Source organism: Zosterops lateralis (assembly GCF_965231275.1).
Source record: "Zosterops lateralis genome assembly, chromosome: 9".
Lineage (NCBI taxonomy): Eukaryota > Metazoa > Chordata > Aves > Passeriformes > Zosteropidae > Zosterops > Zosterops lateralis.
Window position 1 is genome coordinate 9,771,319 of NC_139769.1, and position 20,295 is coordinate 9,791,613.

The following is a 20,295-nucleotide window of genomic DNA, read 5'->3' on the forward strand; positions in this document are numbered from 1 at the left end:
TGCTGCCATTCAATACTAGGCATCTCCCCAAGCCCCTCCTTTTCTTGGAAGAAGCTGCTGTACAGCTGTCAAACTTGAGGCCAGGGTGGAATGTCCAGGTGCCTGGAGTTGTCTGCTAAAGACAGGACGTGTCTGGGATCACTCAGGTTTGTTTGTCCTCTCTGTGAGAGGATGAACTTGAGTGAGGACACGTGCTGTAGGGAGTATCACTTCCTGAGGAGGGTGCTCCATTGTAGACTATTGGACTGCAGGGCCTGATGCAGCATTGCTGTGTCTCCCTTTGTGTGTGTGTCCAGAGGGGCTGGCTGTGGTGAAGGGACTGTTCACCACATGATGCAGGCAAGAGATGGGGCTCCAGGGCAAGTTAGGGGATATCTGAGCCATCTCACCGTTCTTGCTTGCTCCCAGGGGACATGCTGCGCCTACGCACAGTGCTGGAGGCCATCCAGAAAAACATCCACTCCTCCTCCTTGATCTTCAAGCTGGCTCAGGACGCATTCAAGATTGCCACGCCAGCCGACAGCAACTCTGACACAACACTGCTCAATGTGGCGCTGGAACTGGGGCTCCAGGTATGGGATGGTGCTGGGGATGCTGGTGGCCCTTCTTCCCCCCATGCTGTGGCAGCCGTGCTGGTTATGGTCTTCCACCAAGCAGGGTGTCCCCTGTGGATGGAGTAAAGTGATCCCTCCATGGTCCTGAGCAGGGGACCTCAGCCCTGGGAAGCCCCTGTGCTCACTGTGGTTTGGGTGGAGGTGAGGCAGTGCCACATAGTTGGAAGCCAGTCAAAAGAGAGGGATTTTTGGGGAGCACTGCTCTGTTGGTGGCCTCACTAGAGCCCTGCAGGGCAGCCTGTCACCCCGAGTTTGCCTCTCAGGTGATGCGCATGACCCTGTCCACCCTCAACTGGCGGCGGCGGGAGATGGTGAGGTGGCTGGTGACGTGTGCTACTGAAGTGGGTGAGTTCCAGTGTTACTGGGGGGATCTGGCCTGCAGGCAGTGGGAACAGGGTTGGGCATGGAGATCCTAGGGTCATGCTTAGCCCTGAGCATCTGAGTTGTCCTGAGTCTCTCATTTCTTCCTGGGTAACTGAATTCACCTCAGAGCACCAGCTGACAGGGTTGGGACTGCAGGAGTGGCTGGTTTTGGGACTGGGATGGGTGCCCTGTACCTGACCCAGGCCAGTGGTGGTCTCTGTGTCCTGCATCATGGCAATGCAGGTTGGCTTCTGCCTGTCCCCTTGTGCCCTGTCCCTCTTGAGACAGAGGCAGCAGCTCAGCACTGCTATGGGCTGCTTTTACCCTGCCTCTGGGTCTCAGAAGGACCTCCATGAACTGAGTCAGATTCCAGGGCCGTGCCGTGACCCCAATGTTTTCTTGCAGGAGTGAGGGCCCTGGTGAGCATCCTGCAGAGCTGGTACTCACTGTTCACTCCCACGGAAGCCACCAGCATTGTGGCGGCCACAGTGATGTCCCACAACACCATCCTGCGCCTGAGCCTGGACTACCCACAGCGGGAAGAGCTGGCCAGCTGTGCCCGCACCCTGGCCCTGCAGTGCGCCATGAAGGACCCCCAGAACTGCGCCCTGTCTGCCCTGACCCTCTGCGAGAAGGACCACATCGCCTTTGAGACCGCCTACCAGATCGTCATTGACGCTGCCTCCACCGGCATGACCTACACCCAGCTCTTCACCATCGCCCGCTACATGGAGCACCGGGGCTACCCACTCCGAGCCTTCAAACTGGCCTCCTTGGCCATGACGCATCTCAACCTGGCCTACAACCAGGACACGCACCCAGCCATCAACGATGTGCTCTGGGCCTGCGCCTTGAGCCACTCTCTGGGCAAAAACGAGCTGGCAGCCATCATCCCATTGGTGGTGAAGAGCGTGCACTGTGCCACAGTGCTCTCGGACATCCTTCGGCGCTGCACCATGACAGCACCAGGGCTGGCCGGCATCCCTGGGCGCAGGAACTCGGGGAAGCTGATGTCCACTGACAAAGCCCCCCTGCGGCAGCTGCTGGACGCGACGATAAGCGCCTACATCAACACCACCCACTCCCGGCTCACCCACATCAGCCCACGGCACTATGGGGAGTTCATCGAGTTTCTCAGCAAGGCCAGGGAGACCTTCCTCCTGGCACAGGACGGGCACATACAGTTTGCCCAGTTCATTGACAATCTTAAACAAATCTACAAAGGCAAGAAAAAACTGATGCTGCTGGTGCGAGAACGGTTTGGGTGAGCCCCGGCTCCTGCCATGCTCACTGGCAGGGTCTGGCCGCAGCATGGGGACTCGGGAGAGAAGAAGGAAGGAAAGTGGAGATCAGCTTCCCCCCTGCATTGGCAGAGGCTGCTCTGTTCTGGTCTTCTGTTTCTTTTTTGTTTGTTTTCTTTCCTTTTTTTTTTTTTTTTTTTTTTTTTTTTAGTGTTACTCTTTCTTGGATTTAACCATTTCACACACTGAGAGGATCCAGAGATTCCTTGGGCACAAACCAAAAGGCAACCACGGGGAAAAAAAGGATGGTTTACTCAGCCCCCTGTCCTCCCTTGCCAATACCAAAAGCTAACCTGGAAATCTAATACCTCTTTCCTGAAGGACGTGGTTGCTGGAGGGATACAAAGGTTGCAAAGTGAAAAATCTTTAAAATTATGTGGGGAATTTAACAAATAAACAAAGCAAAACTTTAAAACAAACAAACAAATAAAAAAAATAATAAAACCACAAACCCCAAAAAAAGGAAAAAAAAAAAGCGAGCAAAGAAACCTGCGACACTAGAACCTCATGCGTCACCAAAAGCGATGGCTTTGCAGAGTGCTTCTCCCGCCCGCCCGAGACATGCAAACTCCTCTATTTGTGAAGATACTTCAATAAAAACAAGTAAAAGTAACTGTTCTCAGGGATTGCTTACTAAAAGTAACACAAAAAAAAGCATTTATGATACTGTAAATACTATAGTATATGTGTCAATTATTAAATTGTAAAGTTATAATTATTTATAATTCTGTCTTTTATTTGGGGGATACTTGAAATTGTTGTGGGCTGGGGCGATTATTTTTATTATTGCTATTATTATTATTATTGTTATTATTATTATAACTATTATTTAAAAAACCCACACAAAACCACAGACAAAAAGAGGAGGAGGCACACGAACATTTCTCAGGTTCCCATGGCATCAGCAGCAGCAAGAAGGGTGTGGGGGGGAGGCGAACATCTACTCAACTCACAGCCCTGGGACGGAAGGACAGACGGACAGAGGAGCAGCAGCCCAGCGCTGGAGGACAGTGAAGGAAGGAAGCCGGGGCAATGCTGGCTCGGACACACACAGATGCTGGCGATGGAGGACTCAGCCCATCGCAGGTGCAGGGTGTGAGTGCCTGGGCAGGCACAGGGCTGCCGGCTCCGGGGGAGGGAGGGGCAGCCGCGTCGCCTTCCCGCACCGTTCCCAGCTCCGTGGTGCAGCCAAACGCTCGGCCCTTCTTGGCTCGCCCCGTGCTGGGGGCACACTCCAGCCAGTGGCTCTTCAGTTGTGGTTCGTATCTTTGCCAGCGGGTTGGGAGGGCTGGGGGGGCCAGGGCCGGTCTGGACGGTGACTTGTAGTTAGAGAACGTGCGCTAGTTATCTGCTGTCTGGTTTAATTTTTTGGCAAGTGACTTGTGTCCGTGCTCTGGCCAGGAACCCAATTGTACTCGGTCTGTGTCGCCACCGAAATAGCAGTCTTCAACCAGTCTGTTTCTCTCTTTTTTTTCCTTCCTTTTTTTTTTTTCTTTTTTTTGCGTGCGTGCGTGTATGTGTGTGTGCGACCTCTTCATCTGATGTTTAATAATAAAAGGGATGAACGTTACCACCTGTGTCTCTCCTGCCTTTCTCTGAGTCAGGGGGATCACCAGACTTGTGCAGAGCAGTGTCACTGCCCCCTGTGGTAGTCAGTTCCTATGCCCCAAGTAGGGAGACAGAGCAGGGACAACGCACCCCAGCTGCTTCTGGTTGCAGTTCCCTGCCATGTACAGTGTTAGGTCCTTGCCCATGCTGCAGACACTGCTCTGTTGATGCCAGCTAGAGCAGTGTTTCTGCCCATGTCTTGATCCATCCTGCTGCCAACCTGGACTACAGTGTGATGCAGTGTGGGATAGGGTGGCAAGGAGCTGTAATTCAGGGCTCCTGGGCTGCTTTTTGTAGGGTTTGCTGAGCCCCAGGCAAGCTTGGCCCTGAGGATCAGAGGAGATGGGGAGGCGTGCATGGGGGAACACGCTAGGACCAGGGAGGATGGTCCTGAAGAGGCTCTGGGAGCTGGAGGAGGTGCCTGTGCTGCCATCCCAGCCAATGGGGCAGGGTGCTGGTAGTGCTGTGTCAGAGGTCCTCCTGCCACTTTGCCAGCTGTCTCCCAGGTGAGTTCTGCTGTGTCTCCCGGCCTCTTGAGACTACCCTGGGTTGAGGACACAGTGCCCATTCCAACCTGAGCAGGACTTGTGGGATAGTTGATGCTGAGCCTCTGCCTCTGGTAGGCTGTGAGCCCCAGGCTCCCAGGCTGTGACCCTGCCAGCCTCAGGCAGCCCACCTTCCCTAGCAGGGCTGAGCACATCCATCCTCAGGAGATGGCTGTTGTGCCCTGGGCTCCCATCCTCAGTTGCAAGCATGGACAGTGCAGCTTGGCAGGGAGAGGCATCCTCCACAATATGTTGCCCTCCCTGTTTCCCCATTTTGACCTGCAGGATGGGGCTCAGGGGCTCCCCCTCATCACACACGCTCCTCTAGCAGCCTGCCATGACTTCCATCTCCTTCAGGGCCCTCCAGTTCCCCATCCCCAGCCAGAGCCACACGGCTGCTGCAAAGAAGGTCCTGGTTTAATGCTGCAACCCAGCCTAGAGTGAGCCCTGTGACAAATGGGTGACTGTGCCCAAACCAGAGTCCGGGCTCCAGGCTCAGCTGTGCTTGTTGATATGACGGGAATGAGCATGAACAGCTTCCACAAAGGCACCCACATGTTCAGGGTTCATGTCAGGGTAGAGGCCATGGCCCAGGTTAGCAATATAACGTTGGGTCCCAAAACTCTCCAGCATTTTCTTCACCAGCTCGCCAATCTTCTCCTGTAGGTATGGTAAGAAAATGTGTCAGACCAACCCAGCTCAGGGTATTTCACCCCACCAGTCCCCTCCAGCTAGCCTGGGGGACTGCTGGAACATGAGCCAGTGCTGCAGGTGGGGAAGCTGAGGCAGAAGACCTTGAACACAAGCTAGAACAAGCCCCAGTTGCTGGCAATGCCCATGACTCACCTTGGGTGCATAGAGAGCACATGGATCCAGGTTCCCTTGCAGGGTGACATGTTTTCCTATCTGTGCACTGCAGCAGGGAGAAAGCAGGTGAGTTGCTGTATGTGGTACAGAGGCTGAGGGTAGCCAGGTGCCTGCAGCCCCCACCACAGGACACCCAGGCCCCCTCAGCACAGCTTTAGAAGCTGTAGCATGGTGGCTCAACTATGCCCACTTTTGGAGCATATGTCCAGGCCTGGGATGGCTCAGGGCAGAGGGAGGAGGTCAGAGTACCTGGCCTGGAATCCTGCCCAGACACCTGAGCCCTGTGTCAGGCTCTTACCGAGCTTCCTGGGGCTGGATGGTCCAGTCGAGACCAACGACCTCGTAACCAGCGCGGGCCAGGTCGCGCAGGGCGTAGTGCGCATCCTTGGCAAAGATGATCTGGGGAGGGAGGAGATGAGCAGCAGCTGCGGTGTCAGACCTCTCTCCATGGGTTGGACTGAGGGAAGCAGGTACCAGGGGATGAACCCCTCTCCAGCAGCCCCCAGATATCAGGCTCAATCCAGGCAGCCCTGACTCACCATGGGCACCAGGGGCAGTGCCTCCTCCTTCAGCTTGCTCTTGACACCCTGGGCAATGTCTCGGATGTAAGGCAGGGCGAACTCCTGAAACAGCTCTGGGCCCAGGTGCCCTGCATGGGACTCAAACAGCTGGAGCGCCTGCCAGGGACACAGAATCCTTTAGCCTGGAAAAGACCTTTAAGATTATTGAGTCATGACCATTAACCCAGCACTGCCAAAACCACCAGTAAAGCACGTCCTCACATGCCCCATCTCCTCATCTATCTAATACCTCCAGGGATGGCAACTGAACCACTTTCCCATGGAACTGGGAGAGCAGCACCTCAGTCCCTCCTCCTCCTTCCAGATGCTGGACCCTCTCTGCTCCCTGTCCTCAGTCCTTGCCTTCCTTCTTGGCCCTGTCCCCATTGCCCCAGGACACACCTGCGCTCCAGCAGCCACCTGCCCCACCAGGTAGTCAATGATGACGTTGGCCAGCAGCCGTAGCAGTCGGTGGCTTGCCTCGGGGTGACAGTAGAGCCAGCTCTTGGCCTTGGCCATTGTAGTGGAGCCACCACCTTCAATCATGTAGGACATGAGCGTCCACTGTGGGGAGGAGTGAAGTGAGGAGAGTGATAAAAGAAGTGAGGAGATAAAAGAAGACATGAAGTCCCAGTCACAGTGCTAAAGGCAGGAGCTGTGAGTGCCCCAGAGCCTGGGGCACAGCTGCTCCTGCATTGAATGCCCCTCTTTACACACCCATGTAGTGCCCACAGCTGGGGGTGCCATAGCTGATCTCACCCCAAGAAAGCAGAGGAGCCCATCAGGGAAACCCTCACAGAGGAGCCACATCACTTACCGGTGCCCCCGAGAAGCCAATGAGAGGCACTTTGCCCTCCAGGCTGTGTCGTGTCAGTGTGATGGCCTGAAAGACATAACCTAACTCTGCGGTGACATCCACCTTCTGTCGCAGTTTCAGCAGATCTTCCACCTCCTTCAGGGGCTCTGTGAACGTGGGTCCTTTGCCAGGGACCATGACAACCTCCATGCCCAGTGCCTGGGGACAGGAGAGAATGGAAAGGCAGGAATGGGGCTGCCCTGAACTTTGCCCTGTTACCAGCTGCTGTTCCCCATAGTATTGGGCATGGCTCTCACCTGGGGCACCACCAAGATGTCAGAGAAGATAATGGCAGCATCCAGGGGAAATCGTCTTAGTGGCTACACAGAGAAGAGGCAATGTTAGTGAGGGGTTGTGACTCCCTTTCCCATGGAGGACCTTGTCAAGCACATGAGGCAGTGGAGCCCTCAAGGGCTGTGAAATTTACTGAGGCCACTCAGGATGGCCAGAGGCAAGGTTTCTTCCCATCCCCATGTGGGCAGGGAGAGGTGGCACACAGACCTCTGAGTGATGCTCACCTGCAGTGTCAGCTCACAGCACAATTTGGGGCTCCGGCAAGTGGCAAAGAAATCCTGTGCTGCCCGTGTCTCCCGAAATTCTACAAGGGACCACCACAAATGTTACCGGGTGCTTGCTGAGGCCCGCTCTCCACCCCCGCAGGCCCCCGGTGCTCACCTGGCAGGTAGCGGCCCGCCTGCCGCATGCACCACACCGGGGTGTGCTCCGTCTGCTCCCCGCGCGCCGCCCGCAGGAACGTGTCGTTCTTCAGCTCGGGGAAGCCTTTGGGGCTGCGGAGCAAAGAGCAGGTACAGCCAGAGGTACAGGTACACCCACCAGAGTACAGCAGGTACATCCACCAGAGTACAGCAGGTACATCCACCAGGGGTCTGGGTGCCCTGCCCGACGACTGGGGCAAGAGGGTGCCAGAGTAGGCGGCTCATCCCCACTCCCTGACCGCAGAAGGGCCCAGCTGTGACAGATGTGATAAATTCTCCCCACCACAGCCCAGGACTAATTCCTGCTGAGGAGCGCGGGGCCCCCTGGGGGAGAGGCGATGCGGTGCCCAGGACCCGCGAGATTAAGTTATCGGGGCCACCAGTTGCTCCCGCCTGGAGAGATTTGGGACGAGCGGGGCGCGGGGCGGGCAGTCCTGCATCCCCCCCGGTCTGTGCCAGGCCACATGTCCCCAACCTCCCCGTCCCCAGCCTCCTCGTCCCCAACATTCCCGTCCCCAGCCTCCTCGTCCCCAACATTCCCGTCCCCAGCCTCCCCGTCCCCAACCTCTCTGTCCCCAGCCTCCTCGTCCCCAACATCCCCGTCCCCAACCTCCCCGTCCGCAGCCTTCCCGTCCCCGGCCTCCCCGCTGTGGGGCTGCTGGAATCCGGCCTGCGCCGGGGAGAGGGACCCCGGCAACCGCGGGTTCTACGGGAACAAAGTCCCCAAAGCCTCCACTTGGGATCAGTGACTTAACTACTGCACCAATGGCCCTGCTGATCCCTCTCAGTGCAGGATCACCCCCCTCCCTCCGGTGACCCAGTACTGGACTCCTGTGACAGCGCCATAATCCCAGGGCCACCCCAGTGCCTCGGCGGTGTCCCCAGAGCCGCACCAGTGTCCCCAGTACAGGATCCCAGCACGAAAGCGCTATCCCCAGTGCTCCCACAGTCCCAGAGCCACCCCAGTATGCCCCGTGCAGGCACCGGAACACAGCCCCGTTACTACACTAGGAAGAGACGCAGGCCTGCCCCTTCCCGGTTACTCACAGGAGCCGCTCGCCACCTTCCATTCTCATGCTCCACTTCCCGGCCTCTCCGTTGCTTCCCGACGCGGCGAGATACGCCCCGTCCCGCCCCCGTCCCGCCCCACCGGCGCCGCCATCTCGACGTAGTCCCGCCTCTCCTCCCGCCACCATATTGTCCCCTCCCCCGGCCCGGCTGCCCGCCCCTCCGTACGCTGCCATCTTGCCCGGCTGCCCGCCCCTCCGTACGCTGCCATCTTGCCCCCTGCCCGCCCCTCTGTACGCTGCCATCTTGCCCCGCTGCTCGCTCCTCTGTACGTGACACGGGCGCCGCCATCTTGCTCGGCGTCCGCCCCGCCGGGCGCCGCCATCTTGCCTGCCGGCGGGCGGGGTTCGCCGTAAAACCGGAGCGGCGCGGAGCCGGTGCCCAGAACGCGATGAGGGCGGGCGGGGAGGCTCCGCACCAGGTGCTGGGCCGGCTGCGGTTCCTGCTGCAGTGCAGCGAGTGTTTCCGCCGCGCCCAGGCGCTGCCCGCCGCGCTCTGCTACGTGCCGCGGGAGGTGCAGTACAAGATCTGCAAGGACCCGTCGGCCGCCGCGGCCGCCGCCGCCCGCAGCCTGCTGAGCGTGTGGGACAGCCCGGGGCCGGCGCGGGGCGGCAAGCGGGCGGCGCGGGCCACCATCGAGGTGCGGAAGGGCGGCTGCCTGCGCGCCACCGGCGAGGAGTACTGCAACGGCGCCGGGCTCTGGGTCAAGCTCAGCAAGGTAACGGGGGCGCGGCGGCTCGGGAAGGGCCCGGCCCGGCCCGGCCCGGCCTGGCCTGGCCTGACCGCCGGCTGTCCCCGCAGGAGCAGCTGGAGGAATACCGGAGCGGCTGCGATCTCGAGGAGGGATGGGTGCTGGTGTGCAAGCATGCCGACGGCGGGGACCGGCTGGTGCCCGTGGAGTCCACGGAGCGGATCCAGCGGCAGCAGCAGCTGTTCGGGGTGGATTACAAACCCGTCATCAGGTGCGGGGCCGCCGCGGTGTCACCTCTGTGCGGGCTGGGGATGCTGCCCCACGGCCCTGCCTGCCTTGGGCTGGGGAACCCCCGGCCTGCCTGGACAGTTTTCATGGAAGTGAGGCAGGAGGGATGCCAAATGTAGAGTGAACTGGGTTTGGCTCAGGCACTGCGCTTTTCACACCAGCGGGGTGTGGAAGGAGAGACATAGTTGGAAGGTAAGGGGTAGCAGATCATGTTGGAGGTGATGGAGGAGGCTGCACAGTGGGTCTTTAAACCCAAATCTTCACCTTACAGCTACTCCTTGATCACCAACTTCTTGTTCCTCCTGGGATGTTCTCACTGCACTTCTCTGTGTTGTTTCAGATGGGAGCAGGTGGTGGATCTGACATACTCCCTGCGCCTTGGAGCAAAGCCCAGACCCATGGAGCAGGATGAGGCTGCAGTAGAGAAGCTTCGGTATGAACTGTTTCCTGGCTTCTGTTGTGGTGAGGGACAAGCTCCTGTCTCTTGTGATTGCCCAGACAGCCATCTCCTGCAAATCTGAGGGAGAGAGGCAGACAGGCAGCTCTGCACAGCACAGTCTTGTTCCAGCTATGCTTGCAAAAAGCAGGAAACCAAGCAAGACAAGCAGGATATGGACCTTCCTTTTTTGACCCATTAGCCTGGCTACCTCTGGCTCTCCAGATCCAATAATCCCTTTTCTCTGCTAGGTTTGTGCCCCCAACATGGACTTACGAATGTGATGAAGACCTGGTGCATTTTCTGTATGACCACATTGGGAAGGAGGATGAGAACTTGGGCAGTGTTAAGCAGTATGTGGACAGCATCGATGTCTCATCCTACACGGTGGGTTAAAGGGACAAGGCTACATCAGCCCCACTGTGCCATGGGGCTGGGGAGTGTGGATAGTGCTTGCTGTGCTGCTCTGGCCTGGACTGGACTCTGTTTGAGGATGTGGGAGAAAAGCCTAGGAAGTATCATGCAGCATGTTGTGTAATGTAGGCCCTGGAGGGACAGTGGTTTAAGACGCCAGTGCTAACATTAACTGCAAAGCTGATTTTAGGGAGGGTTTGATACTCTGTGCTGTTTGTGTGATCCCGGAGCGCCTCGGAGGGTCAACCCCTGTGTCCTGTGTGCTCTGCACTCTGGTGTCTACCCACAGCCCAGCAAAGGGAACAGGCCAATGTGATACCCTCTGACATTAAGATTCATGATGAAAATAACCACTAAAGAGAAGTTAATCCTACGCCCATCTGATCTTCCTTTCATTCACTTGCCCTCTTCCAGGAGGACTTCAATGTGTCATGCCTGACTGACAGCCATGCCGACACATACTGGGAGAGTGATGGGTCCCAGGGCCAGCACTGGGTTCGGCTCAACATGAAGAAAGGCACTATTGTCAAGTGAGTCATCTCTGTCTGCTCTACAGAGTCATGTCTGCCTCACATGGCGACTGGCAACTGGGGCAAGCCTTTGGCACTCCCTCTCTGCTTGAGTGTCATGGCCCAGATTTGCCCTGGGCTCCCTGCCCCTCAGCCCTTACTCTGGCACTGGGCTTTTGAAGGGGTTTTAGCATTGTCACAGGTACCTGGGAACCCCAGCTTGGTAACAACAAGACCAAGTGACGAGAGGGAGTAGGGATAGGTGTTCAGATAGAGTTACCTTCTCCTTAATGCCCTGCTTCCCTTTGCAGAAAGCTGCTGCTCACAGTGGATACCACTGATGAGAACTTCATGCCCAAGCGTGTCGCTGTGTATGGGGGCGAAGGGGACAATCTGAAGAAACTGAACGACGTTGGCATTGATGAGTAAGTGGGTGGATGTGCATGGGGTGTCATGGCTCTTGCAGGGGCCCAAGGTGCTTAACACTGGCCTTAAGCAGTCATGCAGGTTCACTCTGCCTGCAATAGCGTGGTACAGTCATCAGGCTCTCCTCATCTGATTGTGAGACACATCAGAATCATGGTACATGGACCTGAGTCACCAGCAGGTTCAGCCATTCAGCTGTATTGTAAGCAAGAACTGAGTTCTTGCCATAGGCTCCTGTTTCAAAAGATGCAAACCGTCTTCCCTTACAAATGTCCAAATGGATTTTGGCAGGATGGATGAGGGAACAGCCCTTCAGTCCTCATCTGTGCTGTGTTTGCAGGAGCTATATTGGGGATGTGTGCATCCTTGAGGACATGACAACACACCTGCCTGTCATCGAGATCCGGATTGTGGAGTGCAGAGGTAGGGCTGGCTGTTGTGGCCACATCCATAATGCACCTGTAAAATACTGTACGTTAAGAGTTTGTTCCGTGACTTGTACTTCTCCATGTGGGCTATTTTAGATGAGATTCAAAAGAACCATGGGAAACTCTTGGGAGATCTGAAGTTTTGCAAGGTCTCAGCTTTCATCCTATCTTTCTCTGCCTTCAATTATCTAATACTTTTTCTCCTGTAAATGCCCTGCTTCCTCTTCACAGAGGTATTTGAGGCTCTCAGTGCCCAGCTCCAGAGCTGGTGGAGCTGGTACATTCCTTCTGTTTTTGCTTATAGACCTCCTGCACTTAATTTAAAGCTTGCTTTTCTTGTGATCTTGGCATATCATCCATGGTCTTTCTTGGCAGATGATGGGATTGATGTTCGTATCCGAGGCATCAAAATCAAATCCTCCCGACAGAGGGACTTGGGGCTCAGTGCTGACATGTTCCAGTTGCCCAATTTGGTGCGTTACCCTCGGCTAGAAGGGACTGACCCTGACCTGCTGTACCGACGGGCCGTGCTAATTCAAAGGTACTGTGTGGAGGGGAGCAGGCAGGTGCCATTGCCTGAAGAGATGGATGCCATCTCCAGCCTGTGCATGGCTGGAAGCTGTAAAACTATGACACTCATTTTGAGACATATGTCTTAGACACTGGAGAAAATAGGAGTCATTTGGGAGCAAAGTTGGCCTTGTGGAGTGGCTCTCTCATGCTTTCAGAGTTCTGTAGCTCAAGTTTACAGTGTCTTGTGTGTCACAAGCACAACATGCCTGTGCAGGTATATGCAGAGTTGCTTGTAAAGGATGCAAAATCCATGCAGTGCCCAGGGAGTGGGAATTTTGTACCAAAGGCTCCATGATGTAAAAAACTGTGCTGGGTTTGGTTTGGATCAGTTATTTTTCTGCTTGTGTTCAGGGGTGTGTCTGCAATAGACTTGTGCAGATCCCCATCACTCCTTGTTACAATACCTTCTTTGGGATTTAGGTTCATCAAGCTCCTGGACAGTGTCCTGCATCACTTGGTGCCAGCCTGGGACCACACTGTTGGCACATTTAGCAAACTCAAGGTGAGCAATTGGCTCTGTGTCTTGTTGTGTCTTGTCTGGCAGGGTGATGGTGGTCATGCTGTGGCAAGAGAGGCAGCCAGGCCTTGTTGCCCTTAAAGCAGCTGAAGGGAAATACCTTTCTCAGGTCAGGTCACTAACACTGTGAAAGGTGATATTGTTTATTTTCCTGCTAAACTGCTGATGTGGAAGCATGTAGCTGTGGGCTAACAAGTGGACTCAAACCAGAAAATTTCACCCTCAAAGGGGTTTGGATCACAGCAGCACTGGACATGCAAGCTGGATGTAAATCCCCTCTAAGTTCTCAGCCCAGGACACTCTGTTCCTGTGCTTCCTGCCAGCAGCTTTGAGCTGGCTTGTCCAAACATCAAGGCTTTTACCAGTAACATTTTTTCTGGCTTTAATAAGCTTTTGCTTTGCATCCTTTGCATAGTGCTGAGTTCAATCCTCCAGTTGTCTGTTTTCCTTATATCCTCTCCAGGGATACACATACTGAACATTACCAGGATAGCTGTATCATTCTGTGTGTTTCCAGGCCTAGTGTCAGAAAGCACTGTAATTCCTGTGGCAGGTCCACATGGGACCCAAAGCATTTGAGGATTCTTATTTCTTTAGAGGAGCTGGCTTTGATTACAATTAAAAGGGATAGTAAGACCAGAGTTCTGGTGAGAGTGAGGGTAAAGGAGAGTCTAAGCAACACTGGAGTGTGAGCATGAGATGCCAGCTGGTGGATTGAGGGCTGAGCTTATCTCCCTTAAACCAGAATGCAGAATCTTTCAGAGGCAGAGGGGGAGCAAATATGTCAATGAGAATGTGTCTAGGTGGGAAGGTCCTGGGAAAGGGAGAAACCTGGAGGTGCAGTGGCTTCAGCCTAAAGTAGGTGGCATGTTTTGTGCATCCCTGTTGGCAGCACATCAAGCAGTTCTTGCTGCTGTCCAAGAAGCGCACAACTCTCATTACCCAGTGTCTGAAGGACTCAGAGACCAGCAAGCCCAACTTCATGCCAAGGCTCTACATTAACCGCCGCCTGGCCATGGAGCACCGGGACAACCCTGCCCTGGACCCCAGCTGCAAGAACGCTGTCTTCACCCAGGTACTGTCCTTCCTGAAAGGGTCCCTGGTGCTCTGGGGAGAGTGGGGCATCCCAAAATCAAAATTATCTGCATTAAGATGGGTGGAAGGGACAGCTTGGAGCTGGAGATCAAGGGCAGCTTGGACCAAGCCTTCAAGGCCTCTTCACATGACTCACAGGCTCTATAATTACATGTGCTGATGGTCCCATATTCAGGAATGATATCTAGGAGGGATTTGGGATCTTTCAGTTGAAATCTATATCCTGGATGCTCTCTGTGGCATGTTGTTAATGGAGAGTGTAACAATTCTATTGCATTAAAAAGTCAGCAAAGAATTCTTGTGTGACAACAGTCAAGTAGCTGTGTACAGTTCTGTGCTGTGGTTTTACAGCAATGCTGATCTTCCAGTATGCATTCTCTCCCCACCTCCAATAGATCTGGGGCTCTGTGTGTGCACAAACACCCCAAACTTCTATGAAACTTGATGTGTTTTCATGTCCCTGCCTTCATGTGGCACCAGTTCCCCCTGGAGAGGGGATACCAACCTTGATTGTCTCTGCTTGTTGCAGGTATATGAAGGTCTGAAACCCTCAGACAAGTTTGAAAAGCCTCTAGATTATAGGTAAGCAGTGTCTCAGGGAGGGAAGGCACCATGCAGTGCTGGGAGCTGTGTCCTATCACAGCAGGGTGTTTGGGAAGCCCATGTCCTGTACTCTGGAGAGGGTCTGCTAGGACAGGAGCCAGCTCAGCCATAGGATCATGGCCTGTTCCCCAAGATGTCACCTCCCTACTGAGGATTAGCTGTCTCTGGAGATTGAGATCTTATCCTGTCCTAAACTCAGACTGCTCCACTGTAGTCCCTTGATGTCCCTGCTGTGCCTGTCCCAGCACCTCCTTGGCTTTGAGCAGCACCTCAGGCAGTGCCTGGTTCTCCACAGGTGGCCGTTGCGTTATGACCAGTGGTGGGAGTGCAAATTTATCGCAGAGGGCATCATCGACCAAGGTAGGGGCTGCAGGAGGCAAGAGCTCCTCTGGAGCAGTCGGGGATTGATCAGGTTACTGTTGCTGTGGGTGCTTTTGGTTGGTCCCAGTGTTAATTTCCATGGAGGAGGGAGGGAAGGCAGGTTGTCTTGTCCTGCCACCCCTGGCTATGTCACAGATAAAGAGTGCTGTTTGCTGGGAGGGGGACCAAACTTCCATTAGTCACTAACAGCAGCTTTACCAGTGCCAGTGATCTTTCTGGCTGTTCTTCACAGGCCAGGCAGAGATGTTATTTCTCTTGTCTTACTTTCTCCAGTGCCATAAGGCTCTAACAGGAGCTTTCTGCTCAACCTAGGGCCAGGTTGGACCAGAAATCCTCACTTTTGCTCCATAACTCTGAGGATCAGCACATGGGGAGTTTACATCACTAAAAATGCCATTCTTTTGGGGTTGCAGGTGGTGGTTTTCGGGACAGCCTAGCAGACATGTCAGAGGAGCTGTGTCCCAGCTCAGCAGACACCCCTGTGCCTCTGCCCTTCTTCGTGCGCACATCCAACCAGGTGCTGTGCATCGGGATGTTTGGGGCAAACAATTCCCTGCCTGGCAATGCAGTGCTGTCTCTGACCCCTTGCATACCAGGGACAATACCTACTTTTCTGGATCCAAAGCTTTTCTTTGTGAGGGGTTGGGTAGTTTGCTTTGCGGCATTTCATTTTAGAATATGCTGACAAGTGCCTGGATACCAATCTCTCACTGGGAATATTGCCAAGGGGGATGGGGGATTTACCCCACTTCTGCTGTGAGAAGTGTCCAGAGGTATGGCAGGAGTAGTCTGTGGTATTTCATGCTATGCTGAAATGATGACTTGGAGTTTTGCCTCTCACTCCTACAGGGTAATGGCACTGGAGAAGCCAGGGACATGTATGTCCCCAACCCCTCCTGTAAAGACTTCGCAAAGTACGAGTGGATTGGGCAGATTATGGGAGCAGCTCTGAGGGGCAAGGAGTTTCTGGTAAGTTTTCAACCCTGTTCCTCTGAGAAGATTTGCTGCAAAGGGAGTTGATAGTCCTCTCCTGCAGCCTGTCTAACAGGAGCATGGAAAGGCTCTGTGGTCACACACTGGGACAAGAGGTGTTTGGGGCCAAGCAGTTTGGAGAACTCACAGCCTGAGTTTTGGGGGATGCTTCTCAGAGCTTCAGAGATAGTGTTTGGTCTCTACTCAGCTGCATGTGGAGGGGGAAGTAGGGAAGCCTCTTTGTGTCTGCATTGTTGAGTCCTGCCTCCATTTTGGAGAGGTTTCGTTCTGATACAGACTCAGTAAAATCTCTTCTTCAGGTCCTGGCTCTTCCTGGATTTGTATGGAAACAATTAACAGGAGAAGAGGTCAGCTGGAGCAGAGACTTCCCTGCTGTGGACTCCGTGTTGGTGAGAGGGACTGGGAGGCTGTGCCTATCCTATTCCTTGTGGCACTCAGCAAGGTGCTGATTTGTCCCTGTCCTCATGTAGTTGCTTCCTCTTACAATATGTCAAATACACACAACAAAGGGCAACTTTTAGCTATAAGGATGCACCAAATGCTGTTATAGAGATGCAGGCATGCTGACTGCCGCTCCAAGCGTGCAGTGGCCCAAGGTCTGCTAAACACTTTAGGGCAGCGTATCCCATGTTGTGTCACTGTCACTTGTCTGGGAAGGGAGAAGATGAAGATGAGGACTTGGGTACATCATTGCTCTCTTGGAATTTCTCTAACATGCACTTACTTGGTGCCTGGGCAGGTGAAGCTCCTGGAGGTGATGGAAGTCATGGATAAAGACACCTTTGAGTTCAAATTTGGAAATGAGCTGACCTACACGACAGTGCTGAGTGACCAGCGTATGGTGGAGCTGATCCCCAATGGCAGCAACATCGCTGTGCGCTACGAGGACCGCAAGGAGTTCATCCGCCTGGTGCAAAAGGCTCGGCTGGAGGAGAGCAAGGAGCAGGTGACACTGTCCCACCCTGTGGCTGTTCACTGGCTCCCAGACACCTGCCCCCAGCCTGTTTCTGGTAAAATGCACCGTGGTTAGTGTCCCTGTGCTCATTAGGGCAATGGTATCCAACCCTTGGGTCCTGGAGGCTATGGAGTCGTTGAGAAGCAAAGTGGCCTCTAGTAGCATGGGTGATAGGGGGTTTTATTCACAGCTCTGATGCAGGCTTTCTGAATGAACAGGAATGCATCCCTCTGGGATCATGTCCTGTTTCTTCAGGTTCCTTGGAGCATGTGTTGAGCAGTCACATGGCTTGAATCCAGTAGAGTCCCTAGGCTCAACCATGAGTTAGGGAAATAGGCAAGACATGCTGCTTACCTGCCTTGTCTCCTTTTCAGATCATGGCCATGCAGGCTGGACTGCTAAAGGTGGTGCCCCAAGCTGTTCTTGACCTCCTTACATGGCAGGAGCTGGAAAAAAAGGTCTGTGGAGACCCTGAAGTCACAGTTGATGCCCTGAAGAGGCTCAGTAAGTGAAGGGCTTTGCTGAAAACCCTCTTCCTGAAAACAGGACTGTCTTCTATCTGTGCTGGCAGAAGGAGAAGTGTGGGAGGCCAGTATTAGCCTTTCTTACTGTGAGAATATGGTCCTGTGTACTTCTTGCCTTTAGCTGGGTGCCCATGGGGACAGGAGTGTCCTTTAACTCCATCCTGGGCTTCATAGTAGAGGCTGGGGCATCCTTAGGCTGCCAGTATCTGAGCCCCTGTGGAGCTGAGATGTGGATCTGGCTGTGCTTCCTCAGGGGGGCCTGACTGTGTATATTCTTTGCACCTTGGGTCTATGTGGTCACACCCTACAGGCACCCACTGCCAAAGAGGGAGGAGCTCAGATCTTCATTAAACTCCTTTTCTGTATCCTTTCTGACAGCCCGGTTTGAGGACTTCGAGCCACAGGATACCCGTGTTCAGTACTTCTGGGAAGCACTCAATAACTTCACCAATGGTGAGCAATTTGCTCTGTCCATGCATATCTTGTGCCATGACAGCTCCTGCCTGCTGGCTGGAGTCTGGGAGGAGAACTACTCAAGGAAAGCAAGCAGCTAGGTTGAAGGGACTGCTTGCTAGTGCTGGGAATTCCTGGAAGCAGCTGTACTGCCTCTCACATCCCTCTAGGGTTTGCTGATGTCTTTGCTTTTCCTTCACAGAGGATCGCAGCCGGTTCCTCAGATTTGTCACTGGCAGAAGTCGCCTTCCAGCACGGATCTACATCTATCCAGACAAGATGGGGTAAGTCCATTCTTCTGTAGTCTGCAAGGCTGACAGATCCCACAACAAAGGGGTGGGTTGTCTGGGCTCCCTGCCTTGCTGGCTTGCTGGTTCTAACCAGTTTGTCACTTTCTCCCAGCTCAGAGACAACAGATGCTTTGCCAGAGTCATCCACCTGCTCCAGCACTCTCTTCTTGCCCAACTATGCCACGTAAGTTTTGATACTTCCCTGTGTCTTGGGGGACCATGTGTGGACTCTGTTCTTAACCTTGGTGCTGATCCATTGAGCCCCATCACTTTGCCACACTTATATCCCCTGCCTGTCCCATGTGGCTGCTGAGTTTCTCTCTGTGAGTCCCTGGTGAAGCATATCCTCCATTTCAGAAAATATCTCATCCTCTCAACTGGCAAATGCAGCAATGGCAGCTCCTCCTTATCTTTATTTTTTTTCCTTCCTGCCATCCCTAGAGCCAAGGTATGTGAAGAGAAGTTGCGCTATGCTGCCTATAACTGTGTGGCCATTGACACAGATATGAGTCCATGGGAAGAGTGATGTCACAGCCTGATCAACCAGCATGGACAATTTTTCAAGAAAACCGTGCAAGTGGGAAGCATTCCCTTGTCCCCACGGGATGTGTATTTATATAATAAATATACAGGTGTGAAGCCTGGCTCCCAGCAGTGGATGTGAAGGGTTGGGTCTTCAGCAGGGTGGGAGCTAGCTTGGATTGTAAATGTGATTGTGATGATGGAACCCTGGATGAGCCCTCAGGCATCAGAAAGGTCTGGTAAGCTTTTGTAATGAATTTCTTCTCCACATCTTGTAGCTCCACCAATGCTCGCTCCTTCCAGGCTGCACTTTGCTCAAACAAAAGTGGGACAAGGAGACAAAGTTGCACAGCAGCTTACAGCACAGGACAGAGAACTGTGAGCTGCTGCTGAGACTATGGGGTGGCCAAGATGCTTAGTGTGTCCTGGCCACACTCTGTTGCCTTGTTCCTGCTCTCACATGAGGTCAATGGAAGTTAGATCATTTATCTAGGATTAAGAAGAATGGAGCAGGTTGGTGGCAGGTGCTGCAGGGGTGCCCTTGGCCACCAGGTGTCATAACAGACCTGCACAGCAGGACTGTGGGTGCTTCCAAAGGGACTCCCATGCTTTTACATCACACAAAATCTGAGTTCCTGTCCCTGGCACCTCTTGTACAGCAGCGACTGCTGGGGAAGCTGTTCCCTCACAGTCGGTGGGAACAGTCTTCTTCCTTTTAGTTCTGCATCCAGCATGCCGGTGGCCTGGCAACTGTTCTCCCAGGCTCTTTGAGCCTCATTTTACCCTTGAATGCCAGTATTAAACTAATCTATGCTAGTTCTCTTGGAGATCTGTTGTCAGGAGATCTGCCAGACTGCAGAGGTTAAAGCAGTAGCAGGGATGGCAGTGCCAGGCTCTGTTCCCTGGCTCTTGTCCATGGGAAAGGACATGGCAGTATCAGGTCAATAGGAAAAGTGTTTGTCCTAGAGCAGTGTAGAAGGATACCAAGAGTTGGAGCTCCTAGAGCAGATGGACACATGCCTGTGAGTGAGGAGTAGGCAATGAAACCTTTACAACTTCTTGGAAATATTTGTGGATCTTCCCAGCTCTAGGCAGGGCTAGTAATTGCCTGTCACTGGGAGCTGCTAGATGTTAGTCTACATTTATACCCCCCAGCTCCAACCTATATGGTCTGTTGGACCTCCATTACTGTGAGTCACACAGTCATGCGGGCTGCACTGGAGCGGGGCTGATGCTATGAGTTAAGATTTATCCTGTCTTAATGTTTTATGCCTTTTTCTCCTCTGTTGAAGGAGTATATCTTACAGAAATCACTTCCAGTTGTAAACAAAGTCCTTCCTGTCTCAAGTTTCTTTTGAAACATGTATTCCTAGATCTGCAGAGGAGGGTTGTTGCTAAAAGGGATGTAGGGCCAGGAAGGAGCATGTGCTGCCATTTCCTGCGTGGTGAATGGAGAGAGCATAGGGTGAATGGGGAAGCTGTCTATGGCAGCCCTTCCCTGCAGCAGGGCCTTCCATGCTCAGCTGGGTGGGTATGAAGTGCTATCTGCTGGAGGAGGTCTTCTGTAAATCCCAGAGTTGTCTCAGAATTGATCTCTGTGGCTGATATCAACCAACAGTGTGGATGGGATCAGGAGCAGAGCCAATGCAATACTTTTCCATGCTGGTGGCTGAGTCACTTCCTAGGGTGTCTTAAATTG

At 53.9% G+C, this 20,295-nt stretch overlaps 3 protein-coding genes across 3 annotated transcripts in view; 2 read left to right on the forward strand and 1 right to left on the reverse strand.

Annotated features, from left to right (window-relative positions):
- Window positions 1-2,771, forward strand: part of ZSWIM5 (zinc finger SWIM-type containing 5) — a gene marked incomplete at its 5' end in the record, with an annotated part of 95,329 nt that extends 92,558 nt beyond the window's left edge. The window contains 3 exons of the mRNA XM_083867483.1: window positions 409-572; window positions 878-959; window positions 1,383-2,771. Coding sequence (XP_083723609.1) covers window positions 409-572; window positions 878-959; window positions 1,383-2,245 — 1,109 coding nt within the window. The 3' untranslated portion in view covers window positions 2,246-2,771. The remainder of the gene's footprint in view (window positions 1-408; window positions 573-877; window positions 960-1,382) is intronic.
- A 2,059-nt stretch (window positions 2,772-4,830) lies between these two features.
- On the reverse strand, window positions 4,831-8,551 carry UROD (uroporphyrinogen decarboxylase). Its single transcript, XM_083867484.1, has 10 exons — window positions 8,478-8,551; window positions 7,390-7,502; window positions 7,233-7,312; window positions 6,972-7,034; window positions 6,676-6,873; window positions 6,261-6,422; window positions 5,838-5,975; window positions 5,597-5,697; window positions 5,278-5,344; window positions 4,831-5,091 (listed from the first exon to the last, which is right to left on the reverse strand). The coding sequence occupies exons 1-10, from the start codon at window positions 8,504-8,506 to the stop codon at window positions 4,927-4,929; spliced, it is 1,116 nt and encodes a 371-aa protein (XP_083723610.1). The 5' UTR covers window positions 8,507-8,551; the 3' UTR covers window positions 4,831-4,926.
- A 338-nt stretch (window positions 8,552-8,889) lies between these two features.
- On the forward strand, window positions 8,890-19,214 carry HECTD3 (HECT domain E3 ubiquitin protein ligase 3; the record flags this gene model as incomplete). Its single annotated transcript, XM_083867721.1, has 21 exons — window positions 8,890-9,216; window positions 9,300-9,460; window positions 9,818-9,910; window positions 10,165-10,300; window positions 10,742-10,857; window positions 11,148-11,261; window positions 11,603-11,685; window positions 12,066-12,231; window positions 12,684-12,765; window positions 13,673-13,855; window positions 14,405-14,457; window positions 14,774-14,838; window positions 15,273-15,376; window positions 15,709-15,828; window positions 16,152-16,241; window positions 16,592-16,798; window positions 17,182-17,311; window positions 17,710-17,784; window positions 17,987-18,068; window positions 18,187-18,258; window positions 18,516-19,214. 21 exons carry the CDS (start codon window positions 8,890-8,892, stop codon window positions 18,598-18,600), a joined length of 2,544 nt encoding a protein of 847 aa, XP_083723847.1. The 3' UTR covers window positions 18,601-19,214.
- Between the last annotated feature and the right edge of the window lie 1,081 nt (window positions 19,215-20,295).